The 22,258-nt window shown below is 37.5% G+C and overlaps 1 protein-coding gene across 3 annotated transcripts in view; it reads right to left on the reverse strand.

Moving 5' to 3' along the window:
• LYST (lysosomal trafficking regulator) overlaps positions 1–22,258 on the reverse strand; it is a 77,387-nt gene that overhangs the window by 52,651 nt on the left and 2,478 nt on the right. For all 3 annotated transcript variants that reach the window (XM_059841646.1, XM_059841643.1, XM_059841644.1), the window contains exons 2-8: positions 11,341–11,425; positions 9,951–10,149; positions 8,940–9,030; positions 4,939–7,015; positions 2,309–3,341; positions 1,234–1,395; positions 471–627 (exon numbers count right to left, since the gene is read on the reverse strand). In XM_059841646.1, the coding sequence (XP_059697629.1) occupies positions 471–627; positions 1,234–1,395; positions 2,309–3,341; positions 4,939–7,015; positions 8,940–9,030; positions 9,951–10,142 (3,712 nt within the window). In that variant the 5' untranslated portion in view covers positions 10,143–10,149; positions 11,341–11,425. The remainder of the gene's footprint in view (positions 1–470; positions 628–1,233; positions 1,396–2,308; positions 3,342–4,938; positions 7,016–8,939; positions 9,031–9,950; positions 10,150–11,340; positions 11,426–22,258) is intronic.

Here is a 22,258-nt window from a genome sequence, read left to right on the forward strand (position 1 = left end):
GGCTACCTTGTCTAGATTGTGCTTTTGTGAAAGAAGGTTGGACCAGATGATCCTTGGGGTCCCTTTCAATCTAGTATTCTATAACATAATTAAACTATTTAATTTTCACCAGATAGTTACCATCCAAAAAAAAAAAAAAAAAAACCAAACAAACTTGAGCACTGATTTTCAAAAAAACTACTGATGGATATCTCTGGAGTTTCTAGATGCCAATAACACACTTGAGCAACATGAGTTTAGAGCAAGAGTCACATATACCAAAACAACCAAGACAGAACAATTTCTGTAACACTCAGTAAGAATATTTATCATCTCTTCATTTGTAACTTCATCCTACTAGCAGTAAATAAAGTTAATTATTTCTATCTATCTATTAAGGGTGCTTGAACTGTTTTGGTACATCTCAAAAAACAAACAAGCTTTGCTATATCATAAAGATAGCTTTGTATATTTAGAAAGTTTTCACTTACCATCATTCTTGGTTTCACTATCATCAGGATTACTTTCACTATCTGCTTCATATCCTTCCTCTTCAGCAAAAAGTTTAAGACCACAGCATTGTGATTCTTCAGTTTCTTCAGAAATTTCTCCAGGTTGTGACACAGGCTCCTTCTCAGTGTAATGGGTCTGTCCAATACAACCAAATAGACTGTCACTGGTCAGAAAAAATATCTTTGGATCAGAAAAGCAAATAATTTAGACGCATCCAAATGCCTATTTTCTCCAAGCCCACTGGGGAAAGAAACAAATTAATCACACACTTCCAAGAAACCTGCAATATGTTAAAAATACTTCATTCTTTTGTAAAAAACTGAATCTGCAAAGAGGGATTTTTCTTACTAACTACCTGATCAAAGTTTTAGGAAGCAGCATTAAAACTGTTTCTAAATCACTATCCCCATCAGCATGCACCTTGACATTCACACAAAGGTGAAGATGTCTACAGCCACTAAGGTCAAGATGTCTACACCACTAAGGTCACTCAGCATTCCCATTTGAAGCCCTTCCTTTAAGAGTTCATCACGCTGTTGTGAGATGAAAAAGCATGACTCATTTCTGAGCAGTAATTAACAGCATTCCACATTGGTATGAGAAGCAGAGATTTCATTTTCAACTGTCACAATAATCAAAACACATCTAAGCATTTCCTATCAGGTTTAAAAAGACGCAGAGAACAAATCTGAAAAAATCTTGCATTATTCAGAATGAGACTGTTTAGCTGGTGTTTCATACCTTTTCAACTTTTTCTTCAGAATGATCCAGATCAGCAGAAAAAGTGCCCAACGCAACACGAAGCAGCGAATCGAACAGAGGCTTTGCCAAGTCAGTTTCTATCACTTTTGACTGAGCAAGCTGCTCTCTTATTTCAAGTAAGATATCATCCACACAGGTATTCTGTGTTTTTGGGGGAGAAAAACATTTTGATTTGTGTTACTATTTTAAGCTAACAGAAATAGTCTAGCTCTTTCATTTAAGAGTTTCTCCTTCCACTTAATCTGACTTCTCATCTAAAACCACCAGATTTCATCCAGTCTCTTGAAATAATAAAGATTCATCCTCTATGTCATGACAGATTTCATTGGAACCTGCACACTGAAAAAAAATCTGACAAAATGCTGCTATCTAAAATTTGCAGGTGAAAGTGCTGTTTCAAAAATAAACATCATTGAAACAGTTTCAGGTATGCTGTGCATTCAAACCACACCGCATTACATGACAGAGTGTGACATGTCCAAGATCACAGAAACAGTGAATGTTCAAGACAGAACTCCAGTTTCCAATTCTTTCCTGCACTTAATGCCTCCTGCTTTGCAATAAATTGCCCAGTAAAATTCAAGATAGTCATTAAAACATTAAAGAAAAGTGAAGATGCCTTCTGTGAATTAACAACTTCTTGTGGAATACTGAATTATTCCACCTCTAAGGCTTAACAAATAATTTTTTCAGGTGTCCTTTCAGTATCTGTGCCTTTCAGTTGTCCTGCACCATGCTCTGCTCAGAACCATCCTCAAAAAACATGAATCACTACACTAGGTATAATGGTCACATCTTGCCTACACAGCTTTCCTGCAGCATCCCTTTCACACACATTCTCCACTGAATACTTTCTGAAAAGAGTACTACTCAAGCACACCACTACTCTGACTAAGCTCATTATTTAGCTGTACACTTTCAGTGCTATACAAAATACAGTACAATAAAAACTGCATAAAGTTTTTACCTCCCTAGAATAACTTTTGACTAAATTACTGTTAAAATAATATAAAACAAATAAGAGCAAAGGAAGCTAGAGAAATTTGCACAGTACCTGGTGAAACATCTCCACTTCTGTCTTCTGCTGCATGGTGCTTGCACTGTGCAGGCAGATGGTCAGCAGAGCTTCTAGAAGTCTGATACCCTGGAGTGCCCACTCAGTCTCTTCTCTTGCAGAAGTCCTTATTCCTTCAAGACTGGCAACTGAAGTAACCAAAGTGTGTTCCATACTCACAGGGCTGTCACAGGAGCCAGAGTCAGGCACCAGCTGCTCAGCACCAGCAGGACTGCCAGAACTATCAAGCTCCAATTGTGTCACCTCTCTGCTTTTAGCCAGCTGAACAGAGTCATCCTTGCTGAGAAGCTCAGTTCGAGGACTCCCATGTGAACTTCTGCTGCTTTCACTCAATACTCTCTCCCTCTTTTCTTGCTCCTTTTCCTTATTTTTTGCAAGTTTCTGAATTATCAGGATTAGTAATCTCTGGCATGCTTCAAAGCCTCCAAGTCTGTGGAACTGCCTCTGGAAAACTGAACTATACAAATAGATGCAACGACACATGGACCAAATATCTGCAGCCCTATGAATATGTTCCAGAGAGGGCAAAGTAAGGCTCTCCAGGGACAGATATGGTAATTTGTGGCCTAATGGCTCACTAGCTGTGCTATCATATCCTGACGTATCTTCACATTCATTAGCTGAATCCAGATCACCATCTGCTTCTTTGCTTATACATAAAAAAGCAACACAGAGGAACAAGTTTATTGTGTTGACGTGAATATCTTGGCTGAAAAACTTTTTCTTTTTTGGGTAAGCCTCTTTCAAGCCAGCATAAAACTTGCTCAGGCTTTGAGGAACTTCTGTAACAGCCTGCTGGCTACAAAGAGAAGTGGGCAAGTCAGACACCGATTCCTTTTGTTCACTGTTCAGGACTTCCAGTTCTGGTGTTGCTTGGTCTTCCTGCTGATCATCAAGGCAGAGTATCAAGGTCTCTAACACCTTCAAAGAATGGCTTCTTAATGTATCTAAGTAATTTAACTCAATCATTTGATTCACTCCATTACAACTCAGAAACAAGTCTCTAATTACTCTGCAAAAGAAAGTATAAGAAAGTTACCTTATAAATCAGACAAAAACTCATGTAAGTCAGCAATTGCTATAAATTACTGTAAATTAAAGAGAAGAGGAACTTGTCTGCAGCACTCTAGGATCCTAACTCATCATTGTCCAGCTGGTAGTGGAAAATTCAATTTTTGTGAGATATAATGTAGGAAATCTCCCTCTAAAATGCAGACCACAAAAATATATAATGTTCAAAACACTAAAGGTGGCTTAAATTAACTTTATTTATGACATTTACTCTTTAGTGGTATTGCCTTGCCCAAAATTTTTATTAGCAATTGAAGCTATTTCTCTGTTTGGTGATTTCACCAGAAAGCAGTGATTCTTTCTCAAATAAACTTCACATGTCCCTAGCTGTCTACTAGTTGCATGAATGATGAATGTCAGACAAATTCTGTAATACCTTTCAAACATAAGTTTCTGTGCAATTGTTATGCCAGCATGTCCAATATCAAAAAAACTTTCCATATATTTGCTCCCAAGTCCATTTTTCCCTTCTTCTACTCTCCAAGTATTATATTAAGTTCATACAAAGTTTAGGGTAAGGATCTGTAAGTTTTTTAGCATACTATGTTTGCTTGTAGATATCTACCTTACTTACCTCCCATCTCCTTCCCATAGGATCAGATTTACTCTAATCAAGTTACTCTAGAATCAAATGGATCATTTACTTATTTATTCCCACCTTTAAGCCAAAAAAAAAGGACATTTTAAACTTCTCTTCATCTAAGCTTTATTTCTCTTGCCTTTTTGCCATTAAGTACACTTTCAAAAATTAATAGCTTCTGATACTGTTTAGGTTAGAAGTTAAAACAATATTAGATAATCCCTTTACATAAACTGGAGTACTAGTCTGCTTTTTGTCTTGGATAAACCACTAAATTGACTTCAGGACTCCAAGAGAAATAAAATCATTTTTTCCTGTACAAAAGCACAAATTCATATTCTGAAAAAAACTCCATATATTTATTACAATTATTTAATCAATTTAACAATAAATAAAAAGTATCTATTTTATGCCTTGAGAGACTGTTTGTGCCTTTTTTGTGTTTTGGGGTTGTTTTGGTTCCTGTTCTTAAACTGTGCATAAACAAACAGGATTTTCTAAGTTAAAAAACAGTTATTACAGGAAAAGTAAACATCAAGCCTTATTTTTGAAAGGTAGTTTCTATACTGACCATTCTAGAAGGAAAAAGGAAACAGATCAGAAAACTATGTATTTAATTCCCATGAAAAAATGACACATCAATATGTTTAACATTCCTGACTAATTTTAGAACAAAGAATGAGGAGGCAGAGAGCATGTCACACTGGACAAAGATTTTATTTGTTGCTACAGAGTTTGGCTTGTTAAAGACCATAATTCATGAGTAGAGAGCCTTCATTTCCTATAGTTTATTAATCTAGGCTTGTATCCTGTTACTCAGGGATTTATCTTGTTGTCACCTGCAAAAGCCAAACACCACCTACAGTCCAAATAAAACTTACATTCCAATCAGTAACAAATATACAAAGCTCTGTACTAATTAGCACTTTTCCCAGTAATAAACAGAAAATCAACCAACCTGGATTTTAGCAACAGAGGGAGCATCTGCAAATAAACCTGAAGCACTTCAGAAGGCAAATCCTGGCTGTGGTAACTGCACATGAGTTTATCAGCTGTACTTAGTCCAAGCTGCTGCTGAGCATGGCAAGCTAGCTCAACTCCTCTCTGCAGCACAGGATTATAGATACAGTTATACAGTTTCCACTGGACCACTACATTTCCCTTTTGAATTAAGTGGCAAATATGGCTTGCGATCTGTGCGCCACGTAGCTTGTCTTCTTCAAAAATGATGTCCTGATAAGCCTCCAGTGCATGCCATCTCAACAACACATCTTCAGATCCAGTGCTAGGCAGAATGCCCTGAACTCTGCAAGAGGAACTAGATGTGGGACTGGCATCACTGGAGTTGCCCTGCAAGGCATCTTCCAGCTGAGCGAGCTGATCACAGTCAACAGTACATATATTGCATGATGCCTGTATAATTTTTGGAGAGATTTCTGCTCCACCCAGTTGATCCAATATAAATTTGTTAAGGATGTTCAGTATGTGCTGTTGAAAATTTTTTAATATTGGCAACTTGGAAGCATGGAGCAATGGGACAATCACTGATTTTGGGTCCATACAACAACATATTCCTACATTATGTACACCTGAGAGAATCTCAGCACAGGTACTGCTCAAAGAAACTTTCTGCAACAAGTGCAAACACTGGTGTGCACAAACAGCAATGCAACAGCATCTCTCAGGATAATCAATTTCTCCATCAGAAGTTTCAAAAGGATTTTTGGAAGCTTGGTTTTTAAAAGCAGATACAGAGAGTCCAGAGAGATCTCTGTGGTGATTCATGAAGTGAGAGTACTCACATCGTCTGTGCCGCTTTCTTGTACACATTGATTGATGGAGCTGCTCCGATTTCACTTTTTTGACAGTGCTGATTATTTTCATGATGCTGTTGATCAGGGCTTTCAGATGCTCTGAGGCTTCCCCAGGCACTCCCTCATTCTTCATACACAGCCATTCCATTTGAAGCACTGTTACTTCAAACAGCTTAAATCCCTGCTGCTGAATGAACTCATGAACCAGATCTATAGCTTGGCTAAAGTAGAACGGATTGGAGGCTGCACTTTGTAGGCAGCAGATCAAAATCTGCAAGACCCCTTCTATAGCCTCAGGTAAAAGCAAGGCTCTGTGACGATATCTAGAAAATATATAGTCCTCCTGAACCAGCTGCTGTAGTGTTTTCTTGTATCCTGGAGCAAAAGGACCAGGTTGCTTTTCCAAGGAAGTTCTGATTTTTAATGCTGCTTTAAGTAAGTCCGTTAAATTTCTTCGTAAATTGTCAGGCATTGTTTCTGTATTGCTGATGTCTAAAGACATAAGATGTAGAACTGTTCGAAAGAGCATCCTCTGGATCAGAGCCACAGGTTCTTCTGTCCACCCTGCAGAAACTACTTGATTTTCTGTGTTACTACTTACATTGCAGGAGTCCCCAAATCCTGATAAGAACTCTGTCAATGTGGGCACAACACTCGCTGAAAGAGCAGAGCTGTGATTCAAAGTAATATCAAATTTGCACACTTTCTCTAGGAGAGACAGTAAGACATGGCATAAGTCAAAAGGAGAGTTATTCATGCTGGTCTCAGATGTTCCTGCAGCTGCCTCATTCAAAATCTCATGTGCTGGAATAACTTTGCCAGAACCTTCTAGATGAGAGGCATCGGTATTAGAACCTGGTACCATTTCAGGAGGTTGGCAATCTCTTCTACCCCCAGGGTAGCTGTCCCTAACAGAAGAGGTTAAAAAGGGCTGCAGTAAGTGGGAGCGCCTGTGTTTTGTTATTACGGCAGTCTTTTCATCAGAATTGCCTTCAGAATCTGAGGTGGACAGCTGGGACCTCCTCGCATCCCGCACGGAGTAGCGGTGGGTGGTTTTGCGGAGACGGCCACTTCTCCGAGATCGAAGATTGACTTTTACAGAGGTCTGAAGGGAAGAATGAGTGCTTCCATCTAAGTTTAGTTTTTCCTGAGTAGATTTCACAGAACTTGTATTATTCTCTTTGGTCAGGCATATGTCTACTGTAAAGGGTATATTAAAATCTATTGAAACAGAAAGATAAAGGAACATTAGAATATGTGAAGCATTTTTCCTAATTTTATAGTTAAATACTTCCAGATTTAAAATACACAGCAAATTTGTATCTTAATAGGTCATGGTTTTGCATGTACCTGTATCAGACATTTTCAGTATAAAACAGGCAGCAACAACTCTAGTTTAGGGCTGGCTATTTTTAAATCCTAGAAAAATGATTTCATTTTCTATTTAGGGTTAAACAAAAGTGTGATAAAAGGTTTCCTAGAACTTTTTGTTCGCACAACTATTCTCAAAAAAATCTCATCTAGGTAGGTGAAAGGACTTTTTGGTAAGCAAACTAAAGGGAGGAAAAGATCTTCTTAACTTGATGCTCCACTTTTTGCAACTCAGCCAGGTGTGTTAGCTCACAGTCCTCTTAGCATGCATTAGGACATTACCAGTGTACTAGCAATAGCAGAAAAAATAAATTTCTCTCCTTATTATCAGTGCAAATCTTCAAGTATACAGACCTCAGTCTTTTTACTTCAGCATTAATTATTCCAAATACAAGCAGCAGAAATATAAGTATGGGATTTTAAAATAGTCAGGGACAAAAGGGAGACAGAAAGGAATAATGTTTAGGGTATTTCTGAATATTCCTACAAAAGCTAAGAAAAAAACCCCAACTTTCAAGTATGCAGTATAAAATTTAAATCTGAGTCAATGAGCAAGCACATTTTGAAGAATAAAACAGAAATACTACTGCTTAATTTCTACCAGTAAAATCCAATTAAACTATCAAAAAAGCAAGCAGAGAAACAACTCTGAATGTTCTTGGATTAAGTCCATTGTTATTTTTAAGAAGTGACAGAACTGTAACTGGATGCTTTGGCAGTAAAATAGCTACCATAAAACATCTGCAAGTATCCTCTACCCCATAAATTCATTATTTAGAAAAATGTCATAGTTAACAACAACAGCCCCCACCATCACAAAGCCCCAGAAGCCCACATAATAGCTGAACATTACTTAAACGGAAAGAAAAGATGCTTCCATGTAGAAACACGACTGTGCCATGCTGTTTAAAAAGTCATTGTCGTGATACTTAAGAAACTAACATCATCTGCTTTGAAGGCAGGAAATTAATCAGGAGTACTTTATCAAACAAAGGATATTACCTGCACTGAAAGAAAAAAGCTGCCTAATACAGGGGAACTTACTTCAGTCCAAGAAAAAACCTGACTTAGTGCACCACTGGATACAGCATGCTTACTCTTTCAGTACTAAGAGAGGCTAATTTGTAGAAGTAAAAGCTATGCATTATGTAGTTTATAAACCACAACATCTTAAAACCTATTTACACAACAGCTTTTTAAACAAATCCTGGAAAAGCCACTAAGCTGTCACAGAATCTTTAATTCCATCAGAAGCACGAAAGAATGATGCATCTGAGAAGGCAGGAAAGCTTATTATATAAAACTTCTAAGAAACTGACCCTTTAAAGACTACAAGTCTACAAACATTAACAAAAGCCTTACATTTGGAGGAGTTGCAAATAGCAAAAAAAAAAAAAAAAAAAAAAAAAAAAGCCAGTCAGGTAATTTCATTTACTTCATTCTCTTTGTTTTACCCTCTGGGAGGGAAAAGAATACATCAGACAAATATAAGAGCCCAAAACAAAAAAATCTGACTCAGATCACTGCCATTTCCTTGTTCAGTTTTTACACAGCAACAAAAGCATTGCCTTTCACACTGAACAAAAGCCTTTACCTTCTCTGCACAATTTTTTGGCATTTTTGAAATTTAAATTCTCTGCAGAATCCACATCTTCATTTCATGTCAGAGGATATGTACTACAATGAACTACTATTTAGCACAGAGTCCTCAGCTCTGTAGTAAAACACAAATCACTTCCTTTAAGTGTTGAATACTCTAAGTGATAAAACATACCTATTGCTTTTTCTTCCTGGACAGGGATTTTCCACACCAATGGCAGAAGGGACAGGAGGAGGGTCAGAAGTTCTTCTCGACATGTCAGCTCCTATGTTAGGAAAAAAAGAAAAATAAAAGATCTTGTACTTTTAAAACACAGATTAACCTTCTTTATTTTACCAAGCCATTCAGCATTCAGTTCCCTATGTCCTTCTGCTGGTTAAGCACTGAAAAAACAGACTAACTACAAAGAGTGCTATAATCATTGACTAGAGCCAGTCAGAAAGAATGATAAGTAATAATTAAAGAATGATAATATATATCCAAGATATTTATTACACCTCTGAACTGTTTCTATACAAAAGCTCACCTAATCCTCCTTGTAGAAAGAATTACTCAAAAAAGAAAACCAGAAAAGTCAAAAGCACAAAACAGTGATTTTAAAAAGTCAACAGGAAGCCCCAGACAAGTTCGAAACTTTGTTCTAAAAATGTAACAGCAAAAAAATCAAAACCACAGAACAACCACCAAAAACCTCCACTCCTACTAGGATTCTGACATTTACATACTAAGAACGTCAGTGCAAGGAAGAACTGCAGAAAGCACAGAATTCAAACACCATTCTTTTATGGAATGCTTTGCAGCACTATCAGAATGGTTTCAGTCCTACAGATCAATAATTTTCAAACAAAAAGCTGACTCAAGCATTTTGGCACTTCACATGATCCCGGGACACGCAGCTGAAGTCTCTTTCCACCCAGCTACCGCACTTTAGCTACACACATGCCTTGGTCAAATATGAGTTGGCAAACAGGTCTATGATTACCTAGTTTTTCACTTTCTATTCCTGCTGAAGGACAGAATGCAACTACAACATACCTTCTTGAATTTCTAGTTTTCCCAATAAACTCACACACTCTCCACAAAAAGGAAAGAAAACCAGCACCAAGAACAACCAATGTGAGCCAGACAAACCCATGCAGTCAAAGCTCAATACAAAAACTATAACCACTTAAGAAAAGCTATTACCTGATCAATGATTGAGTTCAGAGTGGTAAGCAAAATAAACCCACGGCCTTGAACTAAGTATTGTCCCAGTGCTGCCATATGAGTTTCTTCTTCTTCATCCTCCTTGGCTTCTGTCCTTTGTACCACTGCATTGCACAGTCTGTTGACATCAGTCAAGAATTCCCGTGCCAGTGAGTTACTGGCACTGCTCATGTCTGAGCTGTAAGTAGAAGAAAGGACAGAAATTAACTCCATCAGAAAATACATTCCTTATAGACAAAAGACTGGGGGCAAAACGGGAAAGAGACAGGAAAGTATCTCACCCCCTCCAAAAGACAGTGTCTGCTGAACTAAGGAATCAATATACCCATGTAGGGCAGAAAGGAAAAAAAAGAACAAATGTACAGAATTTCAGTGAAACTTTAGCTAACGGCCCAGGACCCCAAACCCTGATTTCATAGCTCTAACAAGTAAAAGCCTGCAACAAAGCATTCCCTCACACTGCAAAAATGAAAGTTAATGACATTGTTCCAGCTTTTCTTTGTAATCCCTATGCAAGCTTCAACATTTGTCTGCTACTAAAAGCTATTTGACTTGAAGCATAAGGGCAAAACACACAGCACTTACACACCATTGTACAGAAATCCTCTTCTTTAATAGTTTATTTGAACAGTACCATGTTATGTATTCAACCAGTATGCAAATTGTTTCAAGGGGAAAATAAAAAACTACGAAGTTCAGATAATTTTGGGAGTTGCAAAAGTACAATGTTTTACATTTACAACTAAACCAGACAGTGTATTCCCTCTGGCATAACTGAATGGGCAGCTGTCACTACCAGTGTGTGCTTTATTCAAGAGACAATTCTGCTGCCATTGTTCAGGAGAAAATACCAAAAATATTGGTTCTGCTTCCCAGACGGATTCATTTTGCTTTGGATGCTCAGCAGTAGTACATGGAGAAACATTTAAATCAAACAAGAAACAAAATGCAAGACTCAGCTGTAGAAAACTCTCAAGAGGATCACAGAAGAAAGGAAAACAAAACCAATAATCAGTGATGGCAGCTATTGAAACAAGATCATTTAATCCACACAAACCTCACTTAATGAGTGCTACAGTACATTTAACTCCTATTTCTGTATAAACAGCTGCAGTAAAAGCTTCAAAAGTCAAATACTTTCACCATATCCAAGCACATGCAAACAAAAAAAAAGTGCCAAATAATTTTCAATGTAACATTTAAACATAACATATGGATTAATATGTAAAAAGTAGGTAAAAAATAAGACCTTGGAAGTAAAAGTAAGTTTGTTTGCACTAACGGTACAGAAAGCTCCTTCTAATAGCAAAACTGCAAACACTTATACATATAATGACATTCACTATAGAAGTAGCAAAAAAATTCTTACCAGAATCACTTTGCCAGCTTAACACATTTATCTCCTATCTGAAAGAACAAGCAAATATATTCTGGAAATCTCACTCTTGGTTCACCTGTTTTTAAAAACAGAAAAATATAATGGTTAATATGATTTTTTCAAGTTATTTTATGACAGCTATTTGAAATTTAGGAAGAGTTTTTGAGGGGTTTTTTGAGCTTTAAAGCCCCAGTTTTCACTTTTAGTTTAAGATTGTGCACAACCGAAATCCTATTACAGAGAAAAAAAATCGGCATACATGAGATAAGCTAACATAATAAAATCCATCAGTTTGCAAAATACAAAATGAGCTAGGTACACAAGTTTAAATAATTCCCTCTAGAAACAGTATGACGTTTTAGTGGTCACTGCCTGCATATATAATTTTTGAAGAACTTGCAACTCCAGGTACAAGTGAGGGACAGAAGGAAAACTGAATTATGCAGTCAAGCCTTGACATAAATGCATCTTATCTGTCCTAGTCTGTCCTGACAGAATATTAATTCTCTATTACACTAAGCACTGGGGAAGATGTAGTTAATAAAAACTGAAAATTTGTCAGTGGGAAACTCATCAATTGGAAATTTATCACTGGGAATGCAAAGGGTAGTAAACAAGAAAAGCCTCAAAACCATTAAATTACTAAAGGTCTCTAGGTGAGCATTCAAAATACATTTATAACATCCACAGTTAATTGTGAGAAAAAAAAACCAAAACACAACAGATGGGGACAGGAAAAAAAGGAAAGAAAAACACTAAATTAATTGGTTTAGTATTCTCAGATGGCAAGTAAATAAAAACTTCAGCTTAAAGTTATGATGAGCATGAACATTACATGACAGACTTCCTTCTGGAAAGAGACAAACACTATAGGCTACCAAGGCAAGCACCTAATAATTGGCCTCCCTTTGACCACTAGGAAACATGTTTCATCCATAGCCTCACAAAAATCTAACTTAACTTACCCATTCAGCTAATTGTCACAATTTATTGAAATAGAATAGTTTAAGCAGCTAGTGGTTCTGCAGTTGCACCAGAGTAACAAACATAGAGATAAGCTGTCCATCATGTTTTTGTGTCCTTCCAGCTGAAGCCTTTAGTCTCCAGGATTCCTGTACTGCTTCCTTGCTTACATGAATTTAACATACATTGCCATATTCTATCAAAAGGGTGGATTCCCAGTATCAGTAGCCAGATCAAGTAAGATTTTGTTGCCATTAACACAAAAAGACATTAGGCATATATTCTTACCACAATAATTTAATATAGGATGGGTAAGGAATTAAGATGCTCTCACTCTACAGTGCAGAAAAAAAAATTGTGAAGAGATACCATGCTGGATAATGGGGCACTTTTAGGGCTTGTTTCAACAAGTGCTAGCTAGTTCCGAGTTGTACCTATTTCTTTTTCAGCAATGAAGCTTTGAAACAGACTGACAGCAAAAAACATATCTTTGGAAGCAGTTCATGATAAAACCTAAGTTGTATAAGAGCAGAAAGAAACCTACTAGAATATTGTACACAGTCCCAGTGAGATGTTAACAGTTTTACAGTTCTGAAATACACTTAAGTGTCAGGGCTTCATATAGCCAGCTCAAAAAAACTAAAAAGGAGCCATTTCATTTGCTAAAAGAATATGATTATCATATTTCATAAAAAACACCTCTACTACCTAATATTTATTTATAAAAGGAATTATTTAACTGTAAATAATCTGATATTCTTCTGCCCTTTTCATGCCCATTTTTGCATCATGCTCATAATTCAACGTGTATCATGTCTGCCTTCTGGCCCCTTCCTGCCTCACCTCTCAAGGGAGTAACTTCCTATTTACTGTTGCGGTAATTGTATTTTCTGAACCTCCTTCCAGTTCTATGAAGTTGCTAATCAACTGAGCATCTTAAAGTGTAAGACTGTCTTGTACTTCAGTGGACTTTGAAAGAAAATATCAAAATTGTCCTTGCTAAATTGGTCTTAGAGTTCCATCCTTGTAATCTTGAATACTGAATCATTGACATACCTAATTTGCATTGTCCTAATTATTAGATGTTACCTCTAACAGTAGAATTTGTGGAAAGAAGAAAATAGAAAATGCAACAAAAGCACAGAGTCAGAACTAATACTCTGTATATTAAAGTGAACTGGGCCTTTTCCTTGGTTATGTTTTCAACAATACTTTGCCCAGAAAGGCCTGGAATGTCCAGTAAACAGCAGCATCATAATAAAACACAGTACTAATTCTAAAGCCCATAGTACCAGTTTATTACTTTCAGAAACTGTAGCCCAACAGCTACAGCAAGAGTAAAACAGAACAATATAGCATACAGCTACAGGAAGTTGTTAATTTATTTACCTTCCCTAGTTTTCTGTTTCAGGTAAGAGAGAAACATTGACCCAGCATGGCATGGCTACAAGTCCTCTTCAGTACAGACTGCAATGAAGCTGCTTTTGCAGCAGCTATCAAAACCAATGCTTTGAAAAAGCCCTTAGTTTCTGTAAGAAATTGTGCAATCAACCTTTTTCTGGCCTCCAGTTCAAACCTTGTAGCCTTTTCACCCATTCTCTAGAATACAGTACATATATATACACACAAACACACACACACATATCCATAAATACATACACACACAAGTAACCTCTGGCCAACAAACACTACATTTAGTTTATATAGCATTCATTTCAAGGAGCAAATGCTTACTCCAGCCTCATTGCTTGTACCTAATGTTGATGCTCTGGAGAGCATGCTTGTTACCTTTTCAAGGATTTTAACATTTATATATCTATCATTATTTAATAAGATTTAGTCTGGGGTTAAAATTTCAATTTAAGCTCAAGCTTCTGTTAGCAGAAGACACATACATAATGAAGAGCAACAGCATGTTATTAACACTAAGACACTCCACAAGAGGCTTCTGCTAGTGTAGCAAAGATTGTCAGGGTTATTGCAGAAATTAAGTTTAGCTTGTTAGTAGCAGACAGCAATTTTGATTATCTGGTTAAAGAAAATAACTAACAGACTAAGAATGAAATCCTCTGAGTAAACTGGGGAGGAAAAGAAAGTGCATGAGAGCATGCAACAGAGTAATATATGTCTAGTGTGGTCAGAAATGAAATAGGAAGTATAGTGCTGCCTTGAAATCTGTACATGGTGGGAAAATGCAAGTGAAGGCTCAAAGTAATGCATCACCGAAATCAGCATTCTTCCTTTTCTTTTCTCTTGGTATGATTCAAAGCTTTACACAAGCTGGAAAGAAATACAGCTGACATTGCCAAAATAGGTTACACAGCAGGAGCAACACACAGAAAGAAAACAGGAACCTGCAGTTTAAGCAGAACATCTCAGAAAGCCCGAGACACTTTGATGCTCTACATTACTGATGCAGGCAATCAGCCAAAAGAATAGCTTACAAAACACAGCAAACATTTGCTAACCACCCAACAACTCGGTCAAAAATACAAGCAAATAAAAGCAAAACCAGGACCTTTTAAGTTTGATTCTTTCTCAAAACAGACATACCAGGCAACACTCCAGCTCCACAGAAGACCTCCCACTTAATATTTTCAACCACTTTCTCTTCTGTCCTCTGCTATTATTTATTAACTATTTGCAGTTACAGAAGCAGAAAACCTATTACATACTAAGGCAGTGCTGCTCCAATCACAGCATTGCACATGAAAAAACAACTCCTTAACATACAGAATTTATTATAAGGTTGCAGGTAGCTGTCAATCTTTTTGGCACAGTGCTATTTCTGACCAAGTTCTTGATTTCATCAAGGAGTTCAGTAACTAGCTTTTAGCCTTATGCGTAATTATCTAGATCAATATTATTTCTGAACAAGTTATTCAGAGTGTCTCCCCCCCAAAAAAAGAAAAAGGTGAAAACCAAAAATGCTTGGTATGTTTGGATAAATAACACATGCATTGTCGTTTCTACAAGCCAGGAAAGTGTGTCAAGTGCACAAGACAGTAAACAAGTATTATTTTAATGAACCCTCAAAAGTATGGTCAGACCATCAAAATAATGATGTTTCAGAATACACAACTGTGTTTATGTCTGTATAATCTTAATATTGCCACTTTATGTATAAACTCCCATCTCCCTCAAGAAGGATGTTTGTCTTGCAACACCTGAAGCTTGAGAGTCCTGCTTCTCTAAGTATTATAAGCCTTCTATAAGTATGTTGTTTACTTGTGTTCTACTGCCATGGCATTAAAAATTTAATCCATGAAGCTCAGTGCTTATACAACCTAAGAATTAGGAAATTTCTACCTCTTGTGGATGTGCAAGAGGAATTTTTTTTTCAGTGATTGTATCTTACACTGAAAAAAAAAAAAAGCTTTAAAGGAATTCTGTGCTTACTGAAAAAACAGTTCTTAAAAAAATAAAAGTACATATTTCTATATTGTGTATGGTTAGGGAACACTGACATGATGGCTAAACCAGCCATTCCCCATAGAAAAGGAATGCCAAGGGAAAAAACCAAATGAGATTAGACAAATAATAAGCCAGATTTGTTCAAATAAAAGAAACAGCTGCTTTCCAAAATACCTGTCATATATATATATTTATAAAATCAAGTCAGCAAACATACCCAAGGCTACAGACACTTTGAGATACACAGAGGCATGACAGCAGGTGCAGGCAGGTCACCCCAGAAACTATTTCAGAGCTGTCATCCCTCTGATCAAGACCCAGACCTGTGGTGCACCACACAGTGATGTAAGAAAGAAAAAGCCAAACCCTTGCTTACTCTCAAATTATAATTTCCCATGGATTTTCAGGCCTCAGATTTTTTTCATAGTTTGAAATCAAACTCATGGGTAATGTCTTTAGGCACAAAAAATCGTTTCAGACTACACTTCCAAAATTCAGTCAATGTATTCTTTCAAAACGTTACCTATAATGTATTTGCTAGCATTTAATCAGCTTCCTGTGATATATTCTGACCTGTGTTTATGTCCACTCCCCCCAGCATGACTGTTTCAAGAATTTCACTTGCCTAGCATAACTATAGGTGAAACCAGCTCTAAATGACAGAAACACAACTCAGAGATATCTCAGACTAACATGTACACATTATTCTTGTTTACATAAACAATACACCCCCTCCACACCCTGCAGTGTTCAACAGTTTCCAAAGTGTCATCTTGGGACATTTTTTATTGCTAAAATTCAGCAGGTTCTCATGTTTTGCTCTGAGTTATGAAGAACAATATTCCTCTACAAGTTAATGGATTATCAGCAATTTCACCCTTTTGAATCTGGGGGAAATAGCACAGAGACAGAGCTAATGGCAAAGAATCCCACAGGCTAGCTACATATTAGACAAGTGTTTTGAGACAGCTTCTCAACTTCATGTGGAATTTTATTTAGTCATCAAACAATATGAAACACCTGTGAATACATTCTTGTCAAGCCTGAAATGAAGCAAAAAAATGAGAGATGACTCATCTAACAAGATAAAAAGTACAACACTAATGAAAGACAGGCTCTCAAACAACCACCTACACTCAAGTTACACATTAGCCCTGTACATATGCTATACTCAAATTTATGCTAAGATTGTGGTCTTATACTATCCAAAGTCATTAATTACAACATAGTTGTTAGCCAAATTAAATCCATTCCAGTTCGTTTAAAACTTTTGTATTTCAGGCCACTGCATACAGGCATGGAGAGTAAGCATTCCTTACAAGAGGCATGGGCAAAGCTGAGGGCCTTCAAAGGTAATCACTGCAGCACTGACTCTGTCAAAAACAAATATGCTTGCTATCGTGGACATCAGCTAAAAAGCACTAAAGAATACAATGCTTCTACCAAAACCACGAAAACGTCAGCAGGGTTGAAGACTAGGATTTCTTTCAGATCTTATCTACAGTGTCAGAGGCCAACACCTCTGCAAACATATGTTACTAAAGGAAAGAACTGACAAATATTCCACAAGGTAGAATCTATGAAAGACCAGAAAGTTCCTACAAAAGAAAAATGAAGGATTATCTGTAAAACATTTGTCAGTGGCAAGGCAATGCTCCTAAGTGAGCCTTGTTCTGAACACTAGTCAGTGCTAACAAGTTTTTCCCTAAATTAAAATATATACAACTAATGCTTCTAAATACCCTCTTCCATACTTTAGGTTTGATTCTCTAAACACAGACCACACTACAAGCAAGCCTCAACAGTCACGGCTGCACAGTAACAATTAAATCTAAAGATCAAGACTAACTTCCATAGACTCTGCAAATGGAAAGGAAAGCAGCAGTCTACCATGGCAGGTAAGTCAAAGTTCAGTGCCACTGTCTCCAGTACTGAGCCCACAAAGACCAGCCCTGCATGACCAGGCAGACTTTGAGATATGCTCTTACATTAATCCAGAGTACTGGAGATAGTGTGGCCTCTGGGACTGTATCTGGGGCAACACTACAAGCACACAGACCACCCTGCATTTCAAACAACAAAGGTATGCTCAAGTCGTGATCTAGTGGATCATACAAAACTTTTTGTAACTTATAATCTTATACACATTGATTGTATCAATACTTTGAGAAAGAGAAGAAGATTTGAGCACTCTTGAGTGCTTGAGGCACTCTTGCTGAAGCAATATGAATGAGTAAAGGCTATCCTAAATAAAGCTTAGTAGTGAGAGGATTAAAACTACAAAGTGCTTAAGCTAAGTTTTGACATTGTGACTAAAGTACCCTCTAAGAGCAGTTAAATAAGAAGGGAAGATCAACTATCAGAGGGGTTTTTTTTTAAGCCATTAAAGGGCTGAAGACTAATTCCACTTCTGAAGCTTTAAAACTGATCAGTGAAGTTGGTATTGTCTATTAGCTGTCAGATGCAGACAAACAGCAGGTAAACACGTCTAAAAGTGGCAATTTAAACAGATACCCAAATATCTGAGAGTGACATATACTGCTATTTCTGTTAAGCTCAGTACGCCAGCTTCTTTACAAAGTGAAAACAGCTTTGGTGGTGTTAGGGAAGCAGACCCTGTATTTCTTCCAGGCTTCACAGCAAAGAGGCATTTGTTTCAGCTGCCCCTCTTGCACTGAACTGGACTCAGAGGACCCAGTCAACATTCCAGATAACTATAGGCAAAATGACTCATCTCACTTTACAGAGCTTTTCTCCAATAGGAATACAAATAAGGAACAACAGGATTTTTAACTTATTTTTGAAGTTTAAACAGTACTCCAAATTAGTCAAGGAGTACAGACTCCAACAGAAAAATTATAATTAATAATCACACTTTACTACATATAATAATGACCAAAAATACCACATTTCCCAGTATACCTATTACTAGAAAGGCAAACATTTAACAAAATGCTGAATCACCAGAATAAACCTTTAATCCATCCACAATGCAAAGAAAAAAATAGCGCCAAACTCAGAAGTCCCCAATTATAAATGTGTATCACTCATGAATACACCAAAGAAAGATTTTACACTACTGAGATGCACAAAGTATGCCAGATGAAGGTGCATATGTAGCCAAGTAGCATTTTCAGTAAGCAAACATCACATGATAATTTTTGCTGCAAATGTTAAGGACTTAGCGGGACTCCAATAATCAAATTGGCTTTGTAACTGATGTAATTTAGGCTTCTAAAAATAGTTCTGGAGTAATTAGGAGTACCTTCTCGAGTGGAAAATACACCCACACATCCCCCCCAGCATTTCCTCTAGATTTTCAGACATATGAAGGAAGTTTTCTGCTTTCCTTTGATCTTTCCTTAACTGAAATATGCAAATAAAAAATGAAACTACACATTCCTCACTGGCTCAAATCTTCCTGTATAATTGAAACATGCAAGTAATATAAAGAAAAGTGCTAATAGTCATGTAGCACAGTTTTACACTGGAGGGATTTTGCTTTGTTTTCTCTACAGCAAATCATAAGAACGTTTGATTTCAGTTCTTGAAAACTAGGATTGTTAAACTCTTGCCTTCCAACAGAAAGACTAGCACTTTTTTGGTTAATTTTAAGACTATTTCAGTGTCTGTTTAAACTGGTGAATCAAAACTGGACAGAGGTCAACTTTCGAAATCTTGTAACAATTATGATAGTGCCGGATTTTTATCAGGTCCTGCAACAGAATTATAAACTATCGGGAACATTTCTTGCTCTAAATCTTAAATATTTTCCTTACCAATTCACATTTTCCCAGAATTGAGGCATTGAGAGCTATTCATCTCTTCAGAGATGTTTCCTTTACTCAGTCCCCATCTTTCAGTTAATACCTAAGGTCTAACAAATCAGTAGCTTACTGAAGTTAACAGATCTAGTTACACACTTTTTGTCATTTATTCCCCCAAAGAACATCAATCTTTGGTAAATGCCTCCACAATACTACAGAGGAATAGATGATGTCAAGTGTCTGCTGATATAAAACTGCACAGAAGTTAACATCAGTTTTAATACTTCCAGCAAACCCTTGCATTTGGCACTACTTGACAGTAATTCCTCCTAATATTTCATTTTCCCAATTTTCTCTTGGGAGAACAGAAAGGTTTTTCTCTACTGTCAAAAGCTGAAAAAATCAGAAACTCCCTCCTCCCACCTCACAGTTAGTACTTCATGCTCCCATACTTCTCCACGGACCACGGTGATAACTTCCATCTGAAGCCAAGGAGCTCAACTTTCAGGTGTAGGAAAAGAGCAAAGAATTCATAAACATGAGAATTAGCTGAGATTGTCAGAGTGGTTGAGCAAGCATCTGACAGACACAGTCTAACAGGCACAATCTTCCACCATTTTTCATAAACCACTATTCATGACCTGCCTTCCACTTCCCACCTTTTAAAATATCCAAGAAGTGCAGAAAAGCTCTTCCATAATGTAAGTGAGAGTAATTCCCAGAGCGCCTCTGCACCACATGGCTCAACAACCTCAACAACCCCACACAAACACAAGTGTCACAGGGCACGCCCCAGGTGCCTGCAGGAAGCTACAGAAGCTGAGAAGTGCAGAGGACAACCCTTTCAGTGCTTCCCACAGCATGGTCACTGCAAAACCTCACTTCACGGTAAGAGCAGGCAGTAGGGAAGAGAAGCTAACTAAGAAACAGAAGACAGAAAAGCAGAAGAATAGATATCCTGGCTCCTTTGTAACACCCCAAAATCACAAAATCTATGAGGTACAGAATATGAAGGAAGATTAAATGTGCAGTAGTGACTAAAAATAAAAAAGCTAGGGAAACTTTAGAGAAATATCCAAATATCCAAAACAAAGATACAATAACAGATCCAAAAGGTACAGGCACCAAGATACAGCACTATGCCAGGACTTCACCATCACACGGATAACAGTTTTACACACCTATCCCTTCTTCAACAAACATAAGCTAAGGAATTTCACAGCGTTTTTTCCATCTTGCTCTCTTACTCAGCATCAGATCTAACCTGTATCTTCACACAACACAGTTACTGAAAAACCACACCGAGAAGATTCACACTTCTACTTCAATAATTGGTAAAAAAACCTGACTTCCTAGAAAGAGATTTTAATCAGACCCCAGGCTACAAACATGAATCAAAGAGCTAATGGCTTACAGCAAGGAAAAACTCAAGACTACACACAGTAGTTTAGCCTTTTCCTTTCCCATCACACATTCAGTATCACTTCTGTAGAGAGTGCTCCATCTGAAGCAAGGCTTCACCTTGCACTAATTTCCAAGTCCCTGAGAGCCATGATCAAATGCAAGACCTGAATGTAAGCAGAGGAAAAGAAAATCTGATCTAGTGCATACCACGCTCCTTTATTAGTTCTTAACAGACCATGACAGCTGAATCTACTGTTCAACCTCAGTAAAAGCCCCCATCTCCCAAAATGCAGCTAGGGTAGAGTTATACAAGACAGCTCAGCCCACCTGATGACATATGACTAGCAAAAAGATGCTTCTGTTCTTCCCCAGCAACTCCTCTCTTCCTTTTATCACCAGCATTGCACTCATCCAGCTCCTTCTTGATGTGGCCCAGCCCGACAGCTTTGCAGAAAACTAGCTTTTTCAGCTGGATTTGTTGCTGTTGAATTGCCATACTGAGGGATCAGGCAGTTGCCACTGTCAGTGAAGGGAAGGCTGCAGGAGGGAAATTTCCTCCTTCAGCAGTAACAAGCTGCCCAATCAGCTTAGCAACCTCAGACAAACCAGTCCAAATCACACAATAGAAGGAACTTCAAGTCTCTTCTACCTGATCTTGTCCCAGGTATACCATCCTCAGATCAGAACTGTCACAGGAACCAACAGCTGCAATGACACCAGCTAATACTGTCTAAAGGCCCATGAACCTTCAGCAAGCAATAATTTGCCAAAGTACCTGATAGTCTCACAACCATCTCTGAACTGGAAAAGAAAGCAAAAGACAAAGTAGCCCCAGGCATATATACATAAAGGCCTCCCTCCACAGCACATTACAATCCTCTTCTAACAATATAATCCAATTTTCCAACAAACATAACAAAAAAGATGGAGTAGTAACATCTCATGCAATAGCTACTACAGTTCTTGGTAAGGAAGCCAACAGAGCCTGACAACTCCTCACAAAGGAATAAAACAAGTATTAGTGTGGTCTTGTCAATGACAGTTGTTCACTGAAAAGAAATGAAATTCACCCACAGAAGACAAGCAGGTGTGTTCTGGACAGGACTTCCGGGTGCAGCAGAATCCTCTTACAAAATAATAATTTCACCCTACATTCCCTCTGCTCTTTTCTGCCCTCAAAAGACAAGTATCAAAACTAGTTTTGCTTCAGATTTCCTCTATGGGCAATATTATCTTATTTGAAAAGAGACCACCATGGCAATGGCAAAATCCTGCAAATATGAAGGAACTATTAAATGACCAGCTGGAAGGGTGAACAGTTTCAAGCTAACAAGGAAGCACTACGGTCTATTACAGAAATC

The sequence above is a fragment of the Haemorhous mexicanus genome, chromosome 3 (assembly GCF_027477595.1).
Source record: "Haemorhous mexicanus isolate bHaeMex1 chromosome 3, bHaeMex1.pri, whole genome shotgun sequence".
NCBI classification, from domain to species: domain Eukaryota; kingdom Metazoa; phylum Chordata; class Aves; order Passeriformes; family Fringillidae; genus Haemorhous; species Haemorhous mexicanus.